The following is a 12750-nucleotide window of genomic DNA, read 5'->3' as shown; positions in this document are numbered from 1 at the left end:
CCTCCAGTAAGGCCTGGACACACCGAGAATATTTTCATCATCTCCAAGCTGATCCATGTGACCTATCTAACAGGTTAATATGTGAACATAGGGACGTCATTTGACCATACTACTGACCCACTCTTGCATGACAAAACAGTAGCTCACTAAACCATCAGAAGGATAACTTACCCTGAAATTATGTTACAGTGACCCAGAGAACTTTCATCCGTCCTCATCCTCTGGCACTGTATGCTACCATTTGCAGTAATTTCTCCACTTTAACATATCTTTATAGCAGTAGCAAGTCTGCATTGACAATGTGATAACATGATTGAACATCATCAGTGATCTGCTCTTGACCAAGTGAATTTGACTCCATAACTGTTTTGCAGTGCATAGGTAAGTTTGTTAAATGGGCCCGTTCTAAATACCCACTTAGCCAGGTCTGCCATTGAACTTTGTCAATAGTTATTTTTCTTGAATCTTTTTCAAACTGCCACAAAACGTTTCTAATGAGCCACGAGATTATTCACTAATAAAGGGTGCAAGCTCTAACATCCCAATGATCAGATTACCATGCCTGTAGGAGTATTTTGATGCACTCTTGGACTTTTTGTTGTCTAATGGGAACATCTTTCTTTCTTTCTTTCGATATAGGGCCAGATTCACAAATGTATTTATGCACCTATTTTCAATTGTGCAAATAAATGGATTTAAAGGGGCAATGTACCATTTCCAATCACAGAATCAGGAATGTTGGGATTTGATCTTTTTAAATGAGATTTGACTTCTTTGCCTTTACCCCAGTTTGGCAAGATTTTTATCAATCCTCAAAGATGGTTAATAGTGTATTCTTCAAACTCCCGTCATTTCCTATCCAGAATATGATTCTACATTTTCTACAATCTAAGGCCTGATTATTAGTTTGGCAGTGCAGGATTACGGCGGCACCCCTCCGCCCTGCTCCCATTCCACCAAACCTCGCAGCTGGCCACCTGCCACATTAAGAGTTTCCTCGTGGTATGGCGGGCGATCCTTTGGCATTTCCACAGTGGTGCCTATTAAAAAGGCACCGCAATGGGAACGCCAAAGCTTGTTCCTGCACTGAGCAGTCCATGCAGGGCAGGAAAGTGGGTGCATGCAGACATGGGGACACACCAGGTGCCCCCTGCATGCTTCCTCAGGCCATGAGGGAACAGGGTGCCCTGTAGGGCCCCATAGTTTCCTCACCACCCCCAATTTCATGGCAGGGTCACCGTCATGAAATCTGTGGCAGTGAGGAAATTGATAATATGCCTGGCGGTACCGCAGCAGCACCGCAAGTATTTTGCGGTCCTCAGACAACCATGCCACAACCAGGGATCACGGATCCCTGGGGGTTGCAGCAGTCCTATGGGGTTTCGACCGCTGTAGTTGTAATACGGCGCTCGGACCACTGGTGCGAAACTCTCCGAACACCACTGCACTTCCACCACGTGTTTGGCAGTCTTACGGACCACCAAACTTGGAATTAGGCCTTAAATGTTATTCAGGTGAGAACAAAAGGAAAACATACAAAGTTGGTTGGAGTGTAGGGAAAGGGGTTTCTCTGTAGGGAAAAATGGTCCCCTCTAAAAGCTAAATCATAACTATATTACCTTTCTCATTTATTTGTGTTGTTTAGATCAGAAATTAAATATTGCAGGCATATATATAAAAGTCTTTTGGAGTCAGTAAAGTAGTACCTTGTAATACTCTTTTACATACTCTGACATGACTTTGTGAATTAGTCCCAACACATCTAAATTGGGAATAAAATGGGAATATTCATAGAGATTTAGTCCAAATAGAAAGGACCGTGCCTTAAGAGGGAATTTGATGCTTCGGGCCATCTCACAAAGAGAACCGCCATGGCAAATCTGCTCAAAAGAAAGGAATCACAATTTTCCTCATCGTTTTAACCTGTAGTGTCTCAAACATCTACAAACCCACTCTAAACATACAGATGAATTTGACAACATCAAGAATAAATACATTTTCTCATTTTCTAACAGTTGTGATATAAATATTATTAAATTGACACAAACCTTCTTTTATTTGCATACTACAGGAATAGCCCCGAAAGAGATGTATATTCGTTTCTTAGACGATTTACAAAACGTGTGTGTTTCATTTGTTAAAATCTTTAATCTTTGGCAACTATTCTGAAATTCTTCAATAACTGAACTATGGGGACAATTGCATTAAAATATGTCATGTGTGAGAGAAGAAATTACATATTTGGATTGTGACTGAATACTATAATTTTCATATTTACTAAGAAGCTTTATGCCAACATCTATAATCAAGTCACAATGTAAAAGAAAACAAATATGATGGTTCAGTAAACACAAAGAAGAGAAGAAGCACACATATTGAGTGAGCAACATCGGTGTCCAAAAATAACAATTTAAAAATAGGTTTTCTTTAAGGCAGGAGGCAAGCTCTTCTCCTTAGAGACTGCATGCCTTTGTTTATGCAAAGAGTGGCGGCTGAGAGAGAGCAGGCCCCATGCAATGTAGCATGCAGTGTGGAAAACAGCAAATACATGATCAAAACATGCAGGCATACTGCATCAAACACAAGCAAAAGAAAAAGCAAAAACAAAAAGAAAACAGCTTCAGCAGTGCATTAACGGCAGAACAAGGCAACTGTATAAACCAGCTTTTCAGAAATATGAAAAATCTCATACTGTAATCACTTTGCTTCCTTTCCACTGACACTCACTGGAGTAAGGAGGAAAAAAGCTACAGCTGTTATCACAGAATGGGTACTTTCCCTGATACATCATCAACTGGTCTAAAATGGCGTGGGTGCGCGTGCACTGGGTTTCGTCTTACCTGATCGGTTGTGTTCCATTAGTCTGTTGTCTTTGCCAAGGCATGTGTCACTCTGCGTGCTGTTGTATCCCAGATTCATGTCAGAGTGGCTGAAGGTGGGGGAACCCCCCTGCGGCGCATGGGGGATGTACTTCTTTCTTTTCCTTGGAAGCTTTTGCTTTGCCATTGCAAGTGAGTAATACATTCCAAAATTGTTGACAATGACTGGCACCGGCATAGCAATGGTAAGGACACCAGCCAAAGCGCACAGGGCGCCAACCAGCATGCCTGACCAAGTCTGAGGATACATGTCCCCATACCCCAACGTTGTCATAGTAACCACTGCCCACCAGAATCCAATGGGTATATTTTTAAATTGTGTGTGCTTACTGGCTGAAGGGTCGTTGGGGCTGGCCCCTATTCTCTCAGCGTAGTAAATCATTGTGGCAAATATTAAAACTCCTAAAGCCAAAAATATGATGAGGAGCAAGAATTCATTAGTGCTAGCTCGAAGAGTGTGCCCAAGTACCCTCAATCCCACAAAATGGCGCGTCAACTTAAAAATCCGCAGGATTCTCACAAACCTTACCACCCTGAGGAACCCTAATACATCCTTGGCGGCCTTGGAGGAGAGCCCGCTCAGCCCCACTTCCAAATAAAATGGGAGGATAGCCACGAAGTCAATGATGTTCAAGAGGTTTCTGACAAATTCAAGTTTATCAGGACAGAAAGTAACACGGACTAAAAATTCGAAGGTGAACCACACAACACAGACTCCCTCCACGTAGGTCAACGCAGCATCCGTTTCAATTTCGAAGTGGGAAATCATTTCAGTGCCGTTGTTGATTGTTTCTGTTTTGTTTATGATGGTGTTGAACGCCTCGTGCGTTTCCAAGCAAAACGTTGTGATTGAAACGAGGATGAAGAACAGAGATGCGAACGCAATGAACTGCAAGAAAAGAAGAAAACAAGAGAACCGAAGATAAGTATTAATTTGCCAACGAATGCGATACCAAAACAGTTGTCTTGGTCATTTCAAGTACTGTGTTTTGTTAAAGCTGGCCTTTACTAATTTTAACTCAACAAGCGAAAACATGTAAAGACACACATCAATTTTTCGAGTAAACACATATGTGCATATATATAATTCATCAGGTATTAGTGTAGTTAACAGTGCAGATTCATACATTACTCAGAAATAGCGACTGGCATGTTTCATCATAATAAAGGGAATTTCAATTACATGACCTATATGCGTTTTGTGAGGAGAATGCCCTTTGCAGCAACGTTTATTACTCTACTTGAATAGGATGTCTATGTTCAGGGAACGACCAGAAAGCGGCTTCCTGCAATAACTAGGTTTTTTTTTGCAGAGTTTTATATAGCGCCAACTTGACCCGAATCCAATCAGGTATCAGAGCGCTTTACATAGCACCAGTTACGGTACATGAGGACACACATTCATTCTTTTTTTTTTTTAGGCATGGGGAGATAAAGTGACTTGCTCAGAATTACAGAAGGTTTAGCGTCCTTACCGAGACTCGAACCCAGTTCCCCCGTCGAGCACCCTAACTGTTAGGCCAACTCCTCTCCCAATGATCATTTGTTCATTTTATAAGGGATAAAGAATCCTCTGTCATATATTATAAGTATGTTGCAAGTCACAGAGGAGTTCCATACCCATATAGAGGAATGAGGCAGTAGGCCGAGTTCCGTTATAAGGTTTTGGAACTCTGCAGTGACTTGCAATATCCTTATCAAGTATGGCTGGGGGTACATTATCCTGTATAACACATGGTAACACCATTACCTTTCCCACAAAACACTTAAAACCTTGGTGCGTAGCTCTTTTATATACAAAAGTGAGTGTGGTTGCAAACATAAAGAATATAAATAAAACCTCTAGTGCAAAATTAAACACATCAAAAACCTGTTGGATATTTGTTGCAGTAGAAAAGGACTCCCCTTGAGAAGATTATCTCAAAGGACAACAAGTTATCAATCACTCATCACATTAAAACAAGCTTGTATAGCATCAGTTTTAAACCCTTTACCCCTAAACAGGTACCTCCAGGATTTAGACAATTATATCAATTTTAAAATCAAGTATATATAAAATCACAATAGCCACATGAAGCATAACAATTACATATCATCATTCAGTTAAAAACATTAGTACATCAGATAAGTCTAGAATGCAATTTATTCCTGTGACCATCCCACAATACAGTGCAACATGGCCCCACAATTGCAAAAACAATTAAAGGAAACATTTTAACCACAAATGGGAGCACCCTACAAAATAGTATTAATATATGTGTTCTATGCTGATGCATTATCTTTATCAAACCCAGGTCCCAATGAAGCAGGTTTTCTTCATCTAACATCCCTTGTTGTACATGGATTTTGCGCAAGAAATGCGTTGATGCTTTTCTGTGGATTAAAAACAAATTTAACCACTTTCTTCAGGACAATGTAATTTGGTATCAGTCTCCCCACTACAACAATATGTCATTCAACATCTATAAAAACATACATATAACAAAGAATTAAAACACCATAAAAAATGTATTTCTTTTACATTGCAAAATTTCCCAATGTACACCTGGCTTCATGAGTACTAATTCCCAGGTTAGATCTAACTATAAATGAGAGAGGGAGGCCTCTCCATATATTAAGCAATATTTTTACTCCGGAAGTCACCTTATTAAAATTGAGCTGGGCTAATTTCTCTAAATCTGCACTACTTGGATTTCCAGATACCTTATTTCCTGTTTTATCAGATCACTAGTGTGTAGGGAGTGCCATTCCATAGCCTCGTTTTTTGGTTGATCAATTCAGTAACCAGTAACAGATGCAAACAAAAGGAACAATATTTTTACTTGCTCTTATTTTGTTAGCCAGCAGCTCTATATAAAGATTAAAGAGGGGGGGTGAAAGTGGACAACCCTGCCTGGTCCCTCTTCTGATTTTTATTTGTTTGATTAGGTTCCCATTAACTAAAATCCTAGCCGTGGGGTTATTATTAAGGGATCTAACTGCCCCTAAAAAAGCCTCTCCTAAATCAAGTTGCTTGATTACACTATACAGGAAGGGCCAACTGACCCTATCAAAGGCTTTGGCCCATCGAAGGTCAGCACTGTCAAGGGGATACTATCCTTACTGGCCAAATATATTGTTCCTATTAAATCATGAGTCAATTCATGTAGTTGCCTTCCCTTAATGAACTACTTCTGATTTATGAACTAGGACATCGAACACTTTTATGAGCCGCTTTGTTAAGATCTGTGTAAAGATTTTATGATCGCAATTTAAAAGGGAAATTGGTCAATAAGACTCGCAAGACTTGGGACTTTTATTTTGTTTAAGAATTATGTTTATGCCTGATTGATAATTGACTTTTTGGGCCTCTGCTTTTCCCCCCTTTTTCCTCTTAACATAGAGTTGTGACTGTTAGACGACGGGGGTCTGCTCTCCCCTGAGGGGCAATCACCAGTGGTATTCAGTGTCATTCGCCTTGCTGGGGTTTTGTGTGAGTTTGTGTTTATTTAAAATAGAACCTTTTTTGCTTCTCCTCTATGTACTGTGGACGTTTTCTTGTTTGCTTTCTCAAAGCTGCCGAACCTCCGGGATGTCGGCTAAATAGCTGTGTCCATGTTTCCAAGAATAAAGGTTTTTAAAAAAAAAAAAAAAAAAAAAAAAAAAAAGAATTATGTTTATGGTAGCCTCATCCCAGGAGTGCGGAAAATCCTGTCTATTCGCAAAGGCAGAATAGGCATTAATTCTCTCTTTCATATCATGTATATTTCATTTGGAAGGGTATCTGGGCCAGCTGCTTTTCCTCCTTTTAAATTGATAATTGTTTTAAAGACTTCTTCAGAGCTGATATCAGCATTCAGTTCATCCTTAGAGGCTGCTTGTACAGGCAGAATTTCTAGCACTTGACCATATATCTTAATTTGATCATCCCTTACCTCTACATCTTCTGTATAAAGGTTTTGGAAAAATTATGTAAAGGCATGTTCAATCTCTGAGTTGTCTGTGACTAATTTACACTTTTTTTTGCTTCTAATGGCCTTAATCATATTCCTCATGTGCTCTATTTTGGTTTTCCAGGCCAGCAGCTTTCCTCAACCCTCCCCATATTCATAGTGGGAAAGTTTTCTTGCCTCCCATTTTCTCCTCACTATTACCTCTAGGTGGTCTGACAGCTCTAGCCTTGCCTTCTGTCGCTGTTCTTTAATATAAGTCAAGGTTTGAGTATCAGGGGTGTTCTAAGACTCTCCTAATAGGATCTGTATTGAGGATTCCAGTTTAGTAATATCCTTCCTTACCATTTTATTTTGAGTTGCAGTTAAGCCAATTAGGGTGCCCTTTGAAAAGGCCTTGTATGTATCCCAGAAAGTGTGTAAAGGATGGATGCTTTTTTTAAAAGAAAGAATTCAATCATGGCTTCTTTCATCCTCTTTACTAGCTGTGGGTCAGAGAGTACTCTTCGACTGACAGTCCTTCTCTGAGGTAAGGGCCTGCTCTCTAGCATGATCTCTAGGCTTACTGCAGAGTGATCGGATGAGTGCTACGGTATGTGTATAACTTTGGTAGTATTTTAGTGGTGATAGTATCCACCAGGAAGAAGTCTATTCTAGACCGGGGCTCATATTTATTATTATAAAACATGAACTTTTCTCTTGAGCTCTCATCTTTGCTTCCCTTTAGCCTCCAAATGTCAATAAGGCCTATATCTTTCATCAACTGATTCAGCAGACCTCTCATGTTAGGTGAGTTTGCGGTTCCTCTCATGAAGGATTTATCCTGGGCAGAGTATATTATTGCATTGAAATCCCCACCCAATATAATCTAAAAGCTGGTAGTATAAACCATGAAGGGGCGGGGTCATCTAAATTCGGCCCGTAGTACCCTGCACATACTATCCAAGTACCATGTAGTTTCGCCTTGGCTATTGCCCATCTCCCTGCTTAGTTGACCACACACTCTCCCAAAATAACTTTGATGGATTTCTTAAAAAGAAGCGCCACTCCCTTTACACACAATAGGATAGATTAGTACATACTTAATAATCTAGCCTATTCTGACCATTTAATATATTTTACCATTCTTTTTTTAATAACTGAGATTCTTGTATGAATATAACATCGCTGTCCGAGAGCCTAAGATACTCTAGAATTCTCCTCCTTCTGGGGCTGACCCCGAGACCATTAAAAATCCGAGTTAAGGGTGACTTGTTCATAGACTCCAAACCTTGCTCCATTGTGGAGCTGGTTAAACGTGGCACCAATACCTATATGGACACGTTCCTGCTTCATAGAACTCATAACTCGCTATTGAAAATAATACCGGATTATTCGTCGGAGCCGAGCAAATTCCCACCACTCACACTAGTCATAACATCTCCGGACAACACACACTTAGTATCTCGTATGTACCATCTGTCCTTGTCCCTCCACCCAGCGGTGGGCATCAACGCGAGAACGTCCTGGGAACAAAACTTGGGCCTAACTATCACAGATGACATATGGCGATATTGCTGCTCACAGATGTGGTTTGTCTGGAGCAATTACAAACACAAACTGTTACAATTTAAATATTTGCACAGAATATATGTCACTCCGAAATTGGTGGCCAGAACGAAGCACGTAATGTCTGGCGCCTGTGCGAGGTGCGGTACCATGGAGGCAGATTTTTTCAATCTCACGTGGGCCTGTTCCCCAGTGAGCACATATTGGGAGGAGGTGCTTAGACGGCTCTCCCTCATGGTGGAGCAGGACATGTCCCCTGACCCATTGACAGCCTTGCTAGGTTATGTTAAACACCTTCGTTATTATGCATGGAGTGTTTGGATTGAACTGTTAAATTGGATTAATGTACAAACAGATACATGAGGCATGCTCTCTATAATAGGAACTACAAGATTGCTCCATTACTTTTGTGTTGTAATGTTCAGATTTATTATGCACTTATGAACGGTAGCTGGATAACAAAATAAGTGGGTGCTTTTACATGATAATGGAGACCCCCATCTGCGTATGGGATGTTAGCTACTATGTCACTCAATAATGACTTAGTTGTAAGTTTTAGTTTTTTTCTTTCCCCTTTTGTTACTCTCAAAAAATAAAAAATAAACAATAATAAAAAAGTTAAGAAACTTAAGGGTCTAACTTTCCCTGATTCCACCATGGATTTAGTTTGGTACCAGAGGCCGAACTAGATAGGTCTGTATACATGGCTTATCCGCATGAACTGTTTTATCCAATGAGAACTTAATTAGTTTTTTCTCCCACATGCTCCCACACCCTGGGATTATTAAAAATAATACTTTATCTATATATTTTCTGCTAGTTACCCACCCACCCCACCCTGGGAAACCTTTCCTATTAACGACAGATATTCTGAAAGATTACCTATTCAAGCTCTCCTTTTGCTCCATGGCATTAATATTTCAAACATTTCTGTTGCGCTTTAATCTGGTCAACTAATGACCTTACTTCCTTAGGGTCTCTGATGTTGTGCATTTTATTGTTCCACATAACTCTGAAGGAAGCAGTTAAAAATGTCTATCACCCCCAAATTCACCTTTATCTTCAACGCAATCCCCCTAGAATTTAAACCACTATGGTTTAAGAAGCTACAAGGGGACTTAAGCAGTTTTATATGGAGAGCCAGAGGGGTGAGAATTGCTTGGAGGAAGCTCCAGAGGAAGAAGGAATAGGGTGGCATTGCAAGCCCTGATCTTTTTCAATATTACTGTGCCTTCCATTTAAAGAACATAAGGCTGCTACTTATGGATAACTCTACCTTTTCCCTGATATTCAGAGCCTTGAACACAGACTTTCCAGTGAGGGGGGACTTTTTCCTATTTAAATTCGGCCACCCAAAGTAATTCAAGAAAGTGAGTCTCAAGATTCTTGTTGCCGCCTGTAAGTTGTGGTGCCAAATCAGATGGTCTTTAGCAATTCCCTATTATACTAGCAATGTCCCAATATGGAACTCCCCCGGTACAACGGCCTGCCTTCTGGACAAACTTGTAGCCCCCTGATTGACTGGGGTATACATAAATGGGATCACATCATAGAAGACAACCAACTAGTACCTTGGGAGTGCCTGGTAGAAATCACTGAAGGTAGTTTATCAAAATTTAAATATTACCAACCGGCAAGTAGGGCAAAGGGGTTAGGTAAAGACGGCAAAGGTAACCAATATTGGGAGGACAGGATACAGAAATGACCACTTCAGGTACTGCATTCTAGTCCAGACTGGAGAGGAGGAGAACAGCCTTCCCACTGAGATCTGGAAGAGGGACCTGCCAAACCAAGATGTAGAAACCCTGTGGCAAGTATTTATTTCTTTTTTGTGACTATCAACATAGTCTGCGCCTCTCAAAAAAAAACATCTGTTTACTGTCCATAAGGCTTACTGGATGCCAAGGAAGCTGTCAAAGCTGGGAACCTGGAAGGCAATGAAGTGCCCAAGTGCGGTGACGAAAAAGCAGAGGATGGTCACATGTTTTGGCAGTGTCCCTTGATTGAGATCTTTTGGCAAGAAGTGGGTAAGTTGCTCTCAGGGTTAATGGGTCAAGAGATTAAGGTAAGCTTGTCATTGGTTATTTTCGGGGTGCTCACTGAAACTTCTTAAGACACAAAAATTACTCATCTTTGTGCTGATCTTGCTTGCACGAAGAGAGAGATGCCTAAAGTGGATTCTCCCCAGTCCCTCCTTGGTGTTGGAATGGCTAAGCACAGCACACATGATATGTAACTTATATCAGAGAGGTCCCCCTTCTAAAAGAACAGAATTCTGGGAGATTTGGGAAGACTTGCATAAATACCCTCTTCTGGCAGTAAACTCTAACGATTGTCTTATGTGCAAAATCTATTTGTCCGATGATTAAACATCAATGCAACATTGGTCGAAGGGGAGCTGGGTCGGCGTTTATGGCTAGAGCCCCCTATATCGACTCTATTTGCATTTGTGGCTTAGGTTCTCGACTTGGTTGGTTGCACATGGCCCGTGGGCTCTACGAACTTCCACTAAAGGGAGATTGGTGCCCCGACATAGCCTTAGACTTCCCTGGTCCTGCACGATGAAAAATGAGGACTAAATAAAAAATAGAAAAATGAGTGATAATTCCCAGTGGTACCATCCACTCTTTATCCTCTAATCATTTAATACATTTCCCTTTATTCCACAAGAGATGTTCACTTAATAAGTGCCCCAGGACTGGTAAGCAGGGATTGCCCCAGGGATATTTCTTGCAAACTGTTATTAGAAACCGTTCAATGCAAGTTATTTTTTAATTTTTGTAATGCTGCAGTAGCTTGGAACACGTAGAAACATGCAGAAAGATTCTAGTTTTTCTCTATCAAAGGAGTGGAAAAAATAAACATATTATCTATACTTGTCATTGTAAGCTATTAAAATAGAGTAGAAGAACGAAAAGCAACCTGCCACTTGTTGATTTAAGCAGCTGCTTCAATTATGCTCCACTGACCTAACCCGCCTTTCACCTCGGCCGCTGGCTCTGACAGTAGGCAATGAGATGTCACAACTTGACTGTAATAACCTTACACTAGTCGAGTTCTGACATCTGTTTTTTCTAATTGGCGGCTAGATATATCACAAGTCGTCGATTATAAAGAAATTAGTGACTGCCCTTTACAGAGGGATTATAGAATCCCATACATTATAAAACATTAAACCTATTTGGTGGAAAATGAGACAAAATTGTTTATATGAATCGTGGTGTTCTATTATTTAATACATTACACACTTTGGCAACTTAACTAGAGCACTGCATCTTTCAAGTATATGATACAAAAGACATTGTCCTTCATTAAATATTGTGTTGTAGCATACTACCAGATGATAATTCTGGTTCTTGCGGTAGCTAGGCTGTAACTGAGCGAGTGCTCTGCTGTCACTAAAACACTCCCTGGTTATTTTCATGGGGAAGTGGGTGCTTCATGTAAATGTGATGTACCCCCTTCAGTTGTGATTGAATTACCTTCTCGTATCACACTGCTAGCTAAGGAAGAGAAACATTACAAAATTATGTTTTACATACAGTGGTGCTATAAGCTGTGATGGGGAGTCTTCCTGAGGCACACCCAGGTTGTGAGAGGTTCCTGAGGATCCTATACTCTCAATAGGAGTAGTTCTCAGTGTCTTCTTAAACCAAGAGAGAGAAGCAGAGAGAGAAGGCACTACACTTCCCTCTACACACCAGTCAGATATTAATGGCCCTGGTGAGACAAGGCATACTATTGGCATATGCTCATTGATTGTACAGCATTGATTGTACCTTGTTATCGGTTAACTGAAAAACATCTCAGTATTGTAATATGAAACATGATTACAGTTAACTGAGGGTTTATTGTTACACACAACAAGGGAACTGAAAAAATCCTAAGAATAATAGGTATTTGCATGATATTGCATCAATTAGTCTACACTGGAGATATTGATTTAGGGAAGAAAATATTGAAATCCTAAAAAAATGCAGCCTGCATATCATGGCTTTGAAGCTAAAAATACACAACCATCATAGTGAGGGACATGAATTATAGAGTAGTGCACGATTACATTATAGTACAGCTTTAGTTGAATTCTGTACCATGCCAAAACCTAATATGCACTATAATAAGGAAATTAATGTAATAATGCAGCACGTTCTGTGGTATTCACTTGCAGATATTAAGACCATGATCTACAAAGGTATGTTTGTATGAGTAGACCTACTCATGTTTAGATTAACACTTGCACCTAGGTATTTAGCCCCATTTTTGTTTTGTTATTCACCATTTCTGAGAGGAAACTTACATCGAAGTGTATGTAGTCTTAAGAGTCATGGCTGAATTTATGAGTGTAAAGTTACTATTATTAACTTTCCACATGTTTGTGTAGGTATACCACATAG

General features: G+C 40.2%; 1 protein-coding gene across 3 annotated transcripts in view; it reads right to left on the bottom strand.

Moving 5' to 3' along the window:
- The window catches only part of KCNC2 (potassium voltage-gated channel subfamily C member 2), a 658994-nt gene that overhangs the window by 61776 nt on the left and 584468 nt on the right, over positions 1-12750 (bottom strand). For all 3 annotated transcript variants that reach the window (XR_014981414.1, XM_085653847.1, XM_085653846.1), the window contains exon 3: positions 2841-3768. Coding sequence is in view for 2 of the 3 variants with exons in the window: in XM_085653847.1 (XP_085509973.1) it covers positions 2841-3768 (928 nt within the window). In the remaining variant the exon portion in view is untranslated. The remainder of the gene's footprint in view (positions 1-2840; positions 3769-12750) is intronic.

The sequence above is a fragment of the Triturus cristatus genome, chromosome 4_1 (genome assembly GCF_964204655.1).
Source record: "Triturus cristatus chromosome 4_1, aTriCri1.1, whole genome shotgun sequence".
Taxonomy (NCBI): Eukaryota; Metazoa; Chordata; class Amphibia; order Caudata; family Salamandridae; genus Triturus; species Triturus cristatus.
The sequence above is the reverse complement of the archived record's forward strand: the minus strand, read 5'-3'. Positions and strand labels throughout refer to the sequence as shown.